The sequence below is a fragment of the Temnothorax longispinosus genome, chromosome 12 (assembly GCF_030848805.1).
Source record: "Temnothorax longispinosus isolate EJ_2023e chromosome 12, Tlon_JGU_v1, whole genome shotgun sequence".
NCBI lineage: Eukaryota > Metazoa > Arthropoda > Insecta > Hymenoptera > Formicidae > Temnothorax > Temnothorax longispinosus.
This window is the reverse complement of record NC_092369.1, coordinates 3,830,590-3,845,115: the sequence shown is the minus strand read 5'-3', so window position 1 is coordinate 3,845,115 and position 14,526 is coordinate 3,830,590. Positions and strand designations below refer to the sequence as shown.

Below are 14,526 nucleotides of genomic sequence, written 5' to 3'. Positions count from 1 at the left end.
CCTCCAGGCTGCTGTAATCGGCGTAGTCGTCCATCTGGCTGTCGCTGCCACTTATTTTATGGCAAAGTTACTGTTGTGAAATTGTATTACTAATGATACATATTAATATATACAATTAATAACTTTCTTTATACGTTGTTTTGTATTACAGATGGATAGCTTGAAGAGAAAAAAAAGATGTGCAAATATCACAAATGAGCAAAGAACACTATTAATAGAGTTCATGAATAAGCACAATGAATTATTAAAAGGAAAGTTTACATCTTCTTTTACCATGAAAGATTCTGTACGTTTGTGGAACGAAATAACTAAAATCTTAAATTCAGTAAATGGCGCTAAAAAGGACTGGAAAGGTTGGCGTAAGGTGAGTTATATTTCTATATTATTAAATTAAACTAATTATATATATATATATATATATATATATATATATAATATATAATATATATCAATATAACCTTTCAATATTGATTTAAAAAAATCTTCTAGTGCTGGCACGACTTTCAATCACGCAGTAAAAAAAAACATACCGTTATAAAGCAATCTATGGCAGCAACAGGAGGTGGTACACAAAATACAGAGACATTGACATCACAAGAACAACAAGTCCTTAATATTATGTGTTCAACTAGTATTCATGGACATCCTGATGTAGGAGAATCCAGTATTAACATATTGGAAGATTCAGAAGTAAGATTTAACCAAAAAACTTTTACATATTTTTCTTATTACATATATCGGTAGGGGTTTGATAGACCATGTTGCGATTGACTACAGCCCATTCACACACACACACACACACACACACGCACGCACGCACGCACGCACGCACGCACGCACGCACGCACGCACGCACGCACGCACGCACGCACGCACGCACGCACGCACATACACACAGGGCTGGTCTAGTAGAAAAACTTTAGGCACCAGTCAATCGAATCCCTACCATATATATCAACTAATAAAGTAAGATAGGTATCAATATATTTGTTATATTACATCTTAATTACAATTAAGTTGTATACCCATATATGTATACACAATTACTGTATATAACTTAAAATTATAATTAAGATATTACATTTTAAAAATTATACAAAATTATATGTTGTTACTTTTATACATAAGTGTGTGTGTGTGTGTGTGTGTGTGTGTGTGTGTGTGTGTGTGTGCGTGCGTGCGTGCGTGCGTGCGTGCGTGCGTGCGTGCTTGCGTGCGTGCATATATGCTTATAAATTTTATAAAACTAATATTTATTGAACATAATGCATATTTGCTTTGCAGGATGAAGTAATGGATGTGGAGTATTTAAACGAAGACGAAGAAGATGTAGCCTCACAGATTGTTATCTCTACCTCAAGTTCTGATAGTAATAACTGCAATAAGTTAGTTACTCGAGAAACAAAAGCAGTTGTAGACAACAGTTCCAAGAAACTTTCACATGAAAAGGAAAATATTAATAAAATACAAACCAATGATACAGATGTTAAACAGCTTTCTTCTAAAGTAGGTAAAATCTTTCAGGACATTGAAATGTCAACGAATGCAAAATCTTATGAACAAGATAAAACCTCAAATCAAAAGAAAACAGTAAACACGGTAAAAAAGAAATTAAGAAATACTGTTGAAGTATCAACAAATTTGAACAATGTTTACGAAAAAACATACGAAATGAAAAAAGATTATTATAAAGCAAGATTAGAACATTTACAACGATCTGTAGAAGCAAAGGAAAGGATAGCTAATAGTGCGGAGAGGTGTAATACGTGTTAATATAGTAAGTAAAAAAGATAGTATTGTATAGAGACTCTCTAATCAGAGACTGGCAATTATGATCTCTTAAACTTGTCAAGATCTATATCTTCATTATCGTCGTTTAGTCCAGTGGCACTGTCTAAAGAGTCTCTAGTATTATATAGGTATTGTGTTATCCTCATAACTATTTGCTGAATTTAAAATTGCAGTTATATATATATATATATATATATTGAAAGTTAACATTTTTCTTTATCTTAAAAGATTCTTTTAAGATAAAGAAAAATGTTAACTTTCCTTTTAATTCTTAATTTTGGTTGCTTATTCATAAACTCTCTTAATAGCGTTTTTTGTTTATTTGTGATATGTAACACATAACATAATGTCTATATAAAGATACTATAATTAAAAAAGTATAACTGAGTAGACTGTTCATGTGATACATTGCAACAAATGTGATCTCTTAAACTTGTCAAGATTTAATTGTTAAATTAAATTAATGAGATTAAGTTCAGTTAATTTTAAAGATTTTATATGAAATGCGAGAATTACAGTTTATTACTTTGTTTTTTAATAAGACGTATCTAAAAATATTATAAAATATAGATTTACAAAACCGTTTCTTTTTTTGTAGATGCGTTTATTTAAATTAATTTTGAAATAATGTTATTTTATTTTTTAGTAAAATAAATTAATAAAAAGGATTATTATAGAAATTAATCATTTTGTTTCATATCTGAATTGATGTTAAAAAGTGAGGAAGTGTTACATGTCATGGGAAATACGTAATAATATGTCAGAGAACTCTAAACATTTCTTTTATATCATATATCTTTTATTGTATTTATAAATTGTAAGAATAAATAAAATATTTGGCTTAAAATATAATGTATTAATTTCTAACTAATGTAAATCCACTATCGACAAAACGATACTGAATGATAAACAACTTATAAATCAGGAGAAGTAATTTACAATCATTAGTCGCTGTTTACTTCTACCAGCTGCAAGATCTGCATCAATTCTACGAACGTTTCTTTCAACCATATTTCTTTCGTTTGCAATATGATTTTCGTTATACATCCCAAAGTCTATATCTTCATTATCGTCATTTAGGTCCAGTGGCACATTTTGGTCAATGCACATATTGTGTAAAACAGCACACGTATATATAATTTTAGATGCTGTTGGTGGAGAGTAATAAAGTACTCGATGCTTCAAAAGACATCTGAACCGCATTTTCAGAAGTCCATTACATTGTTCTACCAATGCACGACATCGCATTTGTTTTCTATTATATAGAGCTTCTGGACTACCTTCAACAGCACCTATTATAGGAGTCATCATCCAAGGCCTGAGAGAATACCCTGAATCACCTGCAATCCAAAACATACAATGTAAAAATTTTTGATACTATAAATATACAGGGTGTCCGAAAAAATCGCCTACTCCACTTCGGGAGGTGATTCGGGACCCAAAACAAGCAAAAAGTTCATACAAACATAGGTCCGGAAATGAACCGTTTCCGAATTATAGCCACTTTTATGTTCAAAAATCGTAAATTTTTATTTTCAATTTTTTTAATTACAATTACCAAATTCTCTCAAGTTTCTGTCTACATTTCGAAAAGACGCTATTCCCGGTACATCTCGATTTGAAAAAGACTGGATGTCTAATCTTCTTGCCTCGGCAGCATTACTTTGAGCAAGACCATACATAAGATGCATATCAGCTAATTCATTAAAACTTAAACGATCCATTGATGAATACGGAAAGATTAGATACAACCTAAAAGTAAGGTGTTGTTAAATAATAATTTGAAACTTATTGAAAAGCCGTGATTTACTTACTGATTTTGAATAGGCGTGAAAACAACTGATTTCAAGTAGCCGTGAAAACAACTGATTTGAATAGCCGTGAAAACAACTGATTTTGAATAGCCGTGAAAACAACTGATTTTTTTTAAAATAATGTAATCGTATTTACAAATATTGAAAACTTAAAAAAAAATAAAAAATTAAATTAAAAAATTAAAAATATTTAAAATAAAAATTTTTAATTTAAGAAATAATTAAGAAAGAGGGATGCCAAGCGGATTCTAAATTACGATTTTTGAACATAAAAGTGGCTATAACTCGGAAACGGCTCATTTCCGGACCTATGTTTGTATGAACTTTTTTGCTTGTTTTTGGGTCCCGAATCACCTCCCGAAGTGGAGTAGGCGATTTTTCGGACACCCTGTATAGCATCAAAAACTTCTGTGCGTGTGTGCATGCGTGCACGAGTGCGTGCGTGTGTGTTGTGTGTGTGTGTGTGTGGGTGTGTGCGCGCGCGCGCGCGTGCGTGTTTGCGTGTGTATATGCATAGGTATAGCTCATTAAACTCGACAAGAAAGTCCTACACCGTATTTTGCAATTTTTATAATAATTATTAAATAAATATAGCAAAGTAATGCCTGAAACTAACCGCACGTTTATATTCGCCGTACATACATAATCGTGAAACGGAAAGAACTTTTGTTTAGTTTAATTCTCCCATATCTCTTTACTTTACTTGTGTTTTTCTCTCAATTTCAAATTTAAACCATACTTTACATTGCTCGCGATTTCTTTTAACATCTTACCTAATAATGGAAATTTTTCTGTGGAAAGCGCTTATATAGATGAACCATAGCGGTTTTTGCATTGGAATTATTCCATATAAATGTATCGTGAGTGCTCCCAGGATAACGTGCATTGATGTGCATAATTCTCAAGCGCCAGTCACATATCTGTAATAAATATATATACAATATACAAATAAAAGATACATATATTTAATGTGCTATATTTCATTTAAAACTTACCAATTGAGTATTTATTGAATGGTACCCTTTCCTATTTATGTATATATGTTCCGGATGAACATTATTATTCGCCGATGGTGGAAAAATAGCAACATGGGTACAATCAATGCAGCCTATTGTACCTGGGAATTCAAATTTTCTGTAGAATCTGAAATAATAAAACAGTAATATAATATTAATACTGTAATGTATGTATGTGTTTATTTTTTATGCTAAAACAAAAAAAATTAGATTCGAATCATACTGTGATCGCAGTTCATTCAATTCTGCTAATGTACTAGAAAACTTAATCCACTCGTTCATAATTTCTTCTCTCGACACAACATTAATAATTTCATGGATGCAGCGAGAGACTGTTGGCTGACTAACACCCATGTAAATATTTTTACCAATGTTCAATTGATACGATCCACTCGCGAAAAAGCGTAATGCTGTTGTAACCTATATATTTTGTTTTTTTAGTTTAATGTGTGCATATCATACATATATATTTAAGTTGAGTTATACAATATTAATACATTACCTTTGTTGTCAAATTTATAGCAGATATTCTCGTTGGAGGAGCCAAATGTGGCTCAACAATTTCTATTAAATTTGTTGCAGCAGCTTTATTGAGTCGGAATAATTGCACAAATTCTTTGTTACTTAATTCGAAAGGATCTTCCCGGATGTGAAATCTTCGTTTTCTTCTCTTTGGAATGTCCACATTTTCCAAAGCGTTCATAATCGGTGCGTTTATTACAACGTCTTCCAAATCCATTTTTGCATAAATTATGCGTTTTTTGTGTTTCTTGAGATTTATAAGACAATTAATTTAGTGGATTTTCAATACTTCTATTTTAACACAAAATATGTAATATGCTTACCTAATAGGTTATGATACTTCAGATCAAGATGTGGACGTTCTTGTGTGAAGGCTTCTATTACGTCTTTCATCACTGAAACGTATACGTTTCTCACGAAACGAATGGTATAAACCATTCGTTGCATCGTATACGAAAAATTGCGTATACGTTGCTACTTGCGACAGTCAAGAATACTGGTCTAGGGATTTTCTATTGCGATCATTCGCAATTTGCTATTTGCGTATACGCAACTATTTCAAGAATAGGGCCCCAGGTGTACGGCAGATGTGCGGCCGAGAACAATGTGGCTATTCAAAAGAGAGCGAGCGGAATGCGGCGAGTTGTGCGAAAACACACAGGTGTTTGCCAGATGTGCGAGCCGGAACATGAAGCTGTTGACACAGCTGCGTGCGAAAGGCCTGGAAGAATGGTCAGGGCGCGTAGTGGGGGTAGCCCCAGCGACAGCGAGGCAGGGCAAGCGAGCCCAGCGATCGAGGATTCGTCTCTCGGGACTCGATGCGAGCGGTCGCATCGAGAGCCAACACTCACAAACACGTCTTCCTAAATTCTCGCGTAGTATCTTAACGGAACGGAACTCGCGAACGGCAAGCGATCAGAGAGCGAGAACGATCCCGCTCAGCGGTCAGCGTAATCCCGCTAATTCTACAATAACGTCCATGTAACTGAAAAGGAGAAATAAATTATATTCTACCTAATTTCGTAAAACTTACGTGTGACATTTATTGCAACACCATCCGGCGGCGAAGAACCTGAAAAGACTTTCATCCATACCGAACCTACTTACCTGTCGGCCGCCCGAAATCCTCCATCGACGCAATCCTTCAGAGTGACGGTGATCCAGCGAAGAGGCGCAAAACCCTTCAGCACACAGTGGTCCGAGAGTCCAGAGGGTCGACCCGGAGACAGATGGGAGCTGAAACAGTCGTAGAAAGGGGAATCAGTGAAGTCAGCGAAAGGTTTGTCCGCATGAATCAATATCTTTCTCGATAGGCCGAGGTAAAAATCGAGTGGCGACCGTGATAACATAGAATTCCGAGACGCGTAGTTAATCAACTCCCCCGTCCGGCTACAACCTCAGGTCTTCGCGTGCGATTGGCGATCAAGGGATCCGACACGCATTGAGTCGCACTTGACATGCGCGAAACGCGGATTGTGACGAGCGATTGGCAAACGACTGCCTACGTCACGCGTCGACGCGAGACGAAACATTGCTAACCGGCCGTTAGCACTTGTTGTTTTTCGTGCCGACGATTGTTTATAACGTGGGTCCTTTTATCGCTCAAGAACATCAAAACAGCGTTCGAGAAACGTTTTGAAAATAATAGATTGAAAAATGTTCTGGAAAAGCCCACGTTATACGCAAAGCACAAAAAGATTACATATAATAAGTATGATTTTATTGACGATATAACTTTATGATACAGCGAAGGCACGCGCATTGTGCCCTTTTATATGACGAAACCGATGCACGCTACGATGCACTCGTGATCTCAAACAATACGGATGCATACGGAAAAACGGAACGCGATATTTACAGCAATTTATACAATAATCCAATCGGCAAGTACATTTGAAAATTGACTAATTAGGGCAAAACTGCAAAAATTTTAATCTGTCTTAATGTTAATTTTAATCTCGACGAGATCGCTTTCCGAACATCTGGCCCTTCGAGCCGGATCGAAGCGTCGGTGAAGGACTTGAGGGAAATTCTTTCGCTGATTGCGCTCACTGCAGCACCATGTCCGACTTAATGGCTAAACAGATGCGGTTGCAACGCTCGATCGAGCGTTTTCTGGACAATTTCCGAAAACTGGGGAAAAATAATCTGACAGCGGCGAAGATCCGTTTCCGAATTGCCGCTCTAAAGGAGCTCTGGTGCGCCTATCAAGAGAGTCACGACCAGCTAACGAGAGCGACTCCTCCGAAGCAGACGGAGCTAGCCTACTTTCAAGATGACTACTTCGAAGCCACCGAGGAGGTCTATCAGACGGCCCTGGATTTCATGTCTGAATGCCTGGAAGAGCTCGAGCCCTTCGTGAGTCCGAACCAATCTATGTTGAACACAAGCGCGCGCGCGGAAGCGTCCGCATTCTCCTTGTCGCATCTTCCGTCAATTCGGTTCCTTTCGACAGGAATTGCGTCAAGTGGGAACCGTTTCGCGATCGCTTTACCGCGCTCATTCGAAACACAATAAAGACTTGGATAATTTCGCTCGGATGCATTTTTTATCGTCTTGTTTAAAAGGTCGAGCTCTCGAGTGCATCGCGAACATTTCAGTGACCGCAGCGAATTTCGAAATCGCCTGGCACGCGTTAACTTCTCGCTACGAGAACAAGCGACGTTCTCTCAACGTACATCTCTCTACGCTGCTCAATTTATCGGCTCTCACCGTGAGTCTGCGACTTGCAGAGCTTGCACGACAAAGTGAGCGTCGCGGTATCCTCTCTTTTAAATCTTAAGCGAAGCCGGAAGAACTTTGGAACGACATTCTCGCGCATATTGTCACGCATAAACTCGATCCGACCACCCGCAAAGCGTGAAATTTAAAAGAAACTGACAAAGACTCTCCGCCGTCGTATGAGGATTTAAGTCGTTTCCTTCAATCGCGCATTCGCGCGTTGGAAAACTTTGCGCCCGCAACCAAACCTCCCCCCCGCCGAAAGTACACGCTGCTACTGCGTCAGCGACCACGCCTGCTAAATGTCCCTTGTGCCCCGCGCCGCATCTTCTCAGCGTGTGCCCTCTGTTTTGTGGGGGAAGAATTCGAGTCAACGATGGGACGTTGTTAAGCAACATAAGCGTTGTTTCAATTGTCTCAGCGAGAAGCATTCCGCGCAAGCTTGCACAAGCAAGTATTCCTGCCGCGCCTGTCACAAGAAACATCACTCGATGTTACATGCGGACTCGAATTCTTCCTTCGCCCCGTCGGGAACGACCTCGGCTGGAACAACATCAACAGATTCCTCGTCGCCTGAACCGAAAGTCGAGGTGACCTCGATGCTCGCCTCCAAAGCCACGCGAGGTCGATCGCAGGTCCTTTTAGCGACCGCCTGGATAACGGTTCGCGTTCCGTCCGGTCGCGACGCGGTCGTCCAAGCGTTGCTCGACCAAGGGTCCAAAATGACGTTTGTTTCAAAAGCTTTAGCACAACTTTTGCACGCGAAGCGCATTCGTATGCCGATCTCAGTCACCGCCGTCGGCGGTGTTCACGCCGGAACTTTTCGTCACGCGACACAGTTGTTTATTTCTCCAAGAGAAATCGCGTTCCGTCGTTCGCTACGACCGCGCTTATTTTAGGAAAATTAACCGCGTATACACCGAAACGACAAACGGACATTTCGTCGCTCTCGCATTTAACCGATTTAACATGGACTGATCCGGATCCGACCAGTCCCGATCCTATCCAAATTATTATTGGAGCCGATTTGTACAATGATTTAATTCTCGACGGTGTTCGCAAGAGGGGTACTCGGGCAACCTATCGCCCAGAACTCCGTCTTCGGATGGGTCATCTCAGAGCCCCTCACGCCTGACGCGACCGGATCTCACTCCTCGACGACGCGTTCCGCGCCCCTCTCCCTTCCTCGCATTTCCATGCATTATACGCTCTGCACGCCTTCCCTTGAAAGCGAACTTCGGCGTCTTTGGGAAGTCGAGGAGCTCCCTCGGCAGTCGATGCTCACCCGGAAGAAAAGTATTGTGAAAAGCATTTTCGATTGACTCATTCCCGGGATCCCGATGGACAATACGTCGTGTGTCTCCCCTTCCAAAAGGACCTTCCCATCGAAATCGGTGCGTCCAATTCGCGCGCCGAGACAATGCTGAATACATTGTTACGACGATTTTCGAATAATCCATCGTTGGCGACCGAATACAAAGCTTTCCTTTCGGAATATGGAAGTTTCGGACATATGCGAAAAGCGCTACCGCAAGACGAGAGCGGACAACACGTGTATCTGCCACATCACGGCGTCATCCGGGAAAGTAGCACGACCACGCGTCTACGTGTCGTCTTTAACGCCTCGAGTCTTACTTCAAACGGAACGTTGCTAAACGATCATTTGCACGCGGGGCCGAAGTTACAAACCGAAATTACGGCGGTCATATCGCGCTGGCGTAAACATCGATACGTGTACACTGCCGACATCGCGAAATGTATCGACAAATTCGATTAGATCCTCGCGATACAAACTAACAGCGAATTTTCTGGCGATCGTCTCTCCTCGCAGCAATAATCGTCTACATATTACTCACAATTACTTATGGAATGATATGCGCTCCGTTCCTCGCTCTCCGTGTTTTGAAGCAATTAGTTCGCGACGAAGGTCACCGATTTCCGCTCGCGGGAGCTATCCTGCGTGACAAGATTTATATCGACGATGTGCTTTTCGACGCGGACGACATGACGCTCTTAAAACAAGCACGTGATCAGCTGATCGCTCTACTGAAACACGGGGGGTTTGAGCTGAAAAATGGGCAAGTAATTTGCCCGTTCTTCTCGCTGATATTGATCCGGCGGATCACGGCTTGGCGAGTAATAAACAGTTAGCTCAAGACGAACAACTCAAGATTCTAGGAATCGGATGGAATCCGGCCAGCGACATCTTCGAATTCCGAGTCTCGCTCGCCGACGCCATCCCGGAGAGCAAGCGCTCCATTCTCTCTACGATCGCAAAATTCTACGACCCGTTGGGCTGGGTCACCCCTGCGGCATCACCGCCAAGATTTTCATGCAAAATCTCTGGCGCGAAACGCTCAATTGGAACGACGTCATTTCCGCGCTCCTTCTCACTCGGTGAAAAAAATCCACTCGAGACTTTCGCATCTCAACCGCTTGCAAATCCCATGGTGGACCGGTCTCGGGACGGACACATCTCACGCAGAGGTGCACGGATTCGCAGATGCGTCGAACGCCGCGTACGTCGCCGTAGTATACCTCCGGGTCATTGCTTCCGACGGCCAAGTGACTATTACTTTGCTCACCGGGAAATCAAAAGTTGCGCCTTTAAAGCCCCTTAGCGTTCCACGCTTGGAATTATCCGCGGCTCTTCTCCTCGTTCGACTCATGGAATTCGTGCGCGAATCGCTCGGCTGCGCCTTTCCGGAGTTTTGCTGGACAGATTCAGAGATCGTTACTCGCGTGGGTCACGAACCACCCGTCTCGCTGGAAGACTTTTGTCGCTAATCGCGTCACATAAATTCAGTCGCTTTTTCCACGAAGCGAGTGGCGTCACGTGTCGACCGCGGAAAACCCAGCCGACTGCGCGTTCCGCGGACTATTCGGCGACGAAATTGTCGATCATGACCTATGGTGGCTGGGTCCTCCCTGGTTACACGTCGCGAACGCCGAATGGCCAAGTAGCGACAGAACTATTTCCAGCTCTGCTGCTCTCGAAGAAAGAACCGTTACCCTACATTGCTCTTATGCTAACCCGGACTAGGATCTCGCCTCGCGATATTCGTCCTGGCCAAAGTTGCTTTGCGTTACCGCTTATGTGCTCAAGTTCGTAAATCTTTGTCGTGATCGCTCGAATCTTAGCGCCGATTCCTCGTCGTCGTCGCCCGCGAAGTCGTATCCCGCGCCAAAGAGTGTCGCCCTATCGGCCTCGGACTGTAGCGCAGCAAAGATTTTTTGGATCAAGAATATTCAAACGCAGTTATTTCCAGTGAGATCGATACGTTATCGCACAATAAGCCCCTCTCGGCGAAAAGCTCGCTTCTCTCTCTTCGACCGTTCCTCGATCGAGACGGAGTTCTGCGCGTGGGGGGGAGAATCGACAAAGCTCCGTTGCCATTCTCCTTTCGACACCCGATACTCCTGTCGTCTCACCCTCTAGTCAAACTCATTGTGAGACAAGCTCATTTGAGGGCCTTACACGCCGGACCTCAGCTCACGTTTAAACGTATTACGGCGAGATTTCTGGATAATTCACACGCGTAACCTAGTCAAATCTGTTATCCACAACTGTGTCGTGTGCATTCGCGAGCGCGCTGCAATTCCCACACAACTTATGGGAGATCTTCTCGAGTCTCGAGTATTAGCGGCTCGCAGCTTCGCTCACTGCGATTTCGACTACGCGGACCTGTACAGATTCGCGCTTCCGCTGGCCGAGGAATTACCGCGCGAAAAGCATACATCGCGTTTTTCGTCTGCCTGACGACTCGAGCGATACATCTGGAATTAGTTGTCGATTACACTACGCCGGCCTTTTTAAATGCCTTCTCGCGATTTTACGCGCGCCGCGGTCTGCCACAATCGATTTATTCGGATAACGGAACAACCTTCGTCGGAGCCGATCGAGAATTGACCTCAGCATACAAAACGGCCGTGCGAGACCCGACCTTTTTGAATACAACCGCGTCCGATAACATAACTTGGAACTTTATCCCCCTGTCTGCCCCGCACTTTGGCGGGCTATGGGAAGTAGGTGTAAAGAGCGTAAAAACTCATTTACGTCGCGTTTTAGGGAGTCATATGCTCACGTACGAAGAATTCTCCACGTTGCTATGCCGCATCGAGGCTTGCCTAAATTCACGTCCGATCGCCGCTTTGTCAGATACGCTCAACGATTACGAGTGTCTCACTCCCGGCCACTTTTTGATCGGCTCCGCGCTTACGGTCAATCCCGAGCCATCCATCCTCCAGTTAAACGAGAATCGCTTATCGCGATGGCAACTCGTTAGACGAATCACGGAACGGTTTTGGAAAATGTGGCAGAATGATTACCTTAACACGTTACAAACGCAGACGAAGTGGCGAAAAGAGAAACCGCAGATTTGCGTCGGACAACTGGTTCTTTTACGAAATGCCGCGCTACCTCCCTGCAAATAGGAGCTCGGTCGAGTGACACGATGTCACGCCGAGTCCGACGGTTTTGTTCGATTCGTCACGGTCAAGACTTCCGCCTCTGAATATACGCGGCCACTCGTAAATTGTGCCTTTTACCAATCCATAGTCAGGCGACGACCAATCAAGCGTGCGCAATTTAGCGATAAGTTTTGTAATTAGATTTAAGGTCTAAGAGATTCCGTCATGGCGGGCGGAACTCACAGAATTGTATAACGCGCCTTCTCCTTTCTTGTATATTCCTAGAGGTAAGTTTTGTAATTTGTAATTAGATTTAAAGTCTAAAAGATTCCGTCATGGCGGGCGGAACTCACGGAATTGTAACGCGACTTCTCCTTTTTTGTATATTCTTTATTATTTCGAAAGTTTCGAAATGCGGGCGGTATGTTTGAAAGTCAAACCGAAATTTCGTGTTATTCCGCTCTCGAAATGCGCAGCCTCTGCGAGAGGCTGAATTCCTATCTTTCTATATATTCCTATATATTCCCGTTTCGCGCGACGCGACTGCCGAATCGAGTGCCGAGCGGGCAGAATCTGTCGAATCGTCGACTCGCTCGCATCAAAGCCCACGAAAGCCAAAACCGCTCGTCTCAGCGAAACTCTGTACTCCGCTATTAAACTACTTGTGTTAGCGTGTTAGTTGTGTGCTGTAAATGGACGCCGACGCCCGCATCACTATCGTCCGCGGTCTCGGGAATCCGATCTACCTGCGATCAAGATTTCCGACGCGCAAGATCTCTGACGCGCAAGATTTCCGACTACAAGATCTCCGATACTCGGTTTACTCCGACACTGCAAGATCTCCGATATTCGGTTTACCGGCCGCGTCAGGAGGACGAACAATGTACGCGAGGTGCGTCGAGCGTCATTTTGCTCCATTTTGTGGACAAAATAAACGTCTTTTTTTGTATGAATCACGAGCTCTTTAGTCTCTTCCCGCTCCATATCCTTCAGCGAGACTCTAAGCTCGCGCCACCGGCTGTCTTCGCGCTCATCTCTGAGTAAATTCCGGCAACGCACTCGGGACGATCTCGTCGAGATCGCCTCCCGAACACTTTGTTTAGGTGTCAGTAATGACATACTAACAAGGGGAGGTCGCAGCTGACTACCCACCGATTTGGATCTTCTTTCACGTGGTGAATCTGTATGGTAAGTACATACGTCACGTAAAAGCGTTTTGTCCAATGCGCCTTAGAAATAGTATTTTTTTATGTTTGAAATATCGGCGATTTGGTCGTGATCGATAGTGTAGGTTATGAGACCAAAAGTTAGCCGCATTATCGATCAGTGCCGTGTGGCGTAGCGAGCTGGCGCAAGGTCTAGTAGTACCGGCGACGCCAGTTCGAGACTGTGTTAAACTTTTTTTATTTTTTTAATATACATATATATACATATATTAAAATGTACAATATATCTAATAATATACATATATTAAAAAAATAAAAAAGTTTAATACCAGTATATGTATATATATCTATATATATATATATATATATATATATATATATTGTTTAAGATTGCTTAAACGTTTATAACCATAGCGAAGGCGAAAATATAAATTAGCGTTACAGCACGGCAATTGCGAGCACCGAGACTTGAGCATTATCGCCGTGACTTTCGACGGGACGACCAAATGAGTAAACAGTGGAGACAAGGCATTTTTTGTTCGCTTTGTTTCCTCTGTTTATAATTGTTGATCAAGCATCTCTCGGGGACTTCTCTCGGTGAGGCGTGTATCGAAAAGTCTCGAATTTGCGAGAAGCCCCCGAGAGCTTAAAGGGACGCGCGCTCTTGGCAACGGGGCCAGTCGCTCTCTGCTTTCCGAGTTGCCGCTGTCAATAATTCGAGTTGCTTGCTCCTTTTCTTTCGCGTGCGCTTAGTACTTAGAGTTGCTCGCTCTTTCGCTCGCTTATACTTTCGCGCTGCCTGCATCGGCGCTTGCTTGCGCTTTCGCGACACGATCTCTTCCATCGTTATAATTGCGATTTAGCTTTTGTAAATAGTGTATATAGACGAATAAACTGTGCTTGTCCGTTAACTCTGCTCTTTGACTGTCTCTTCCTATACGCGGTTCGTGTCCTCGCTCGCGCGCGCGGTCCGCTTTCGAACATTTATGGTCCTTCGAGCCGGATCCTGTGACCGGCGCTCGGGCTGTGAGTGAGTGCTTAAGTGACCTACCTCCACGTTCCGTCGAATAACATTGAGGGGAGACG

General features: G+C 42.6%; 1 protein-coding gene and 1 long non-coding RNA gene across 2 annotated transcripts; one reads left to right on the top strand and one right to left on the bottom strand.

The window, feature by feature from the left end:
* Positions 1-148: 148 nt before the first annotated feature.
* Positions 149-1,981, top strand: LOC139823287 (uncharacterized). The gene is made up of 3 exons (XM_071795662.1): positions 149-364; positions 490-690; positions 1,285-1,981. The coding sequence occupies exons 1-3, from the start codon at positions 152-154 to the stop codon at positions 1,771-1,773; spliced, it is 903 nt and encodes a 300-aa protein (XP_071651763.1). The 5' UTR covers positions 149-151; the 3' UTR covers positions 1,774-1,981.
* Positions 1,982-4,189: 2,208 nt separating this feature from the next.
* LOC139823094 (uncharacterized) lies at positions 4,190-5,731 on the bottom strand. Its single transcript, XR_011734690.1, has 5 exons — positions 5,467-5,731; positions 5,124-5,390; positions 4,845-5,041; positions 4,601-4,748; positions 4,190-4,525 (listed from the first exon to the last, which is right to left on the bottom strand). It is a non-coding gene; the product is annotated as an uncharacterized lncRNA (long non-coding RNA).
* Positions 5,732-14,526: the final 8,795 nt, after the last annotated feature.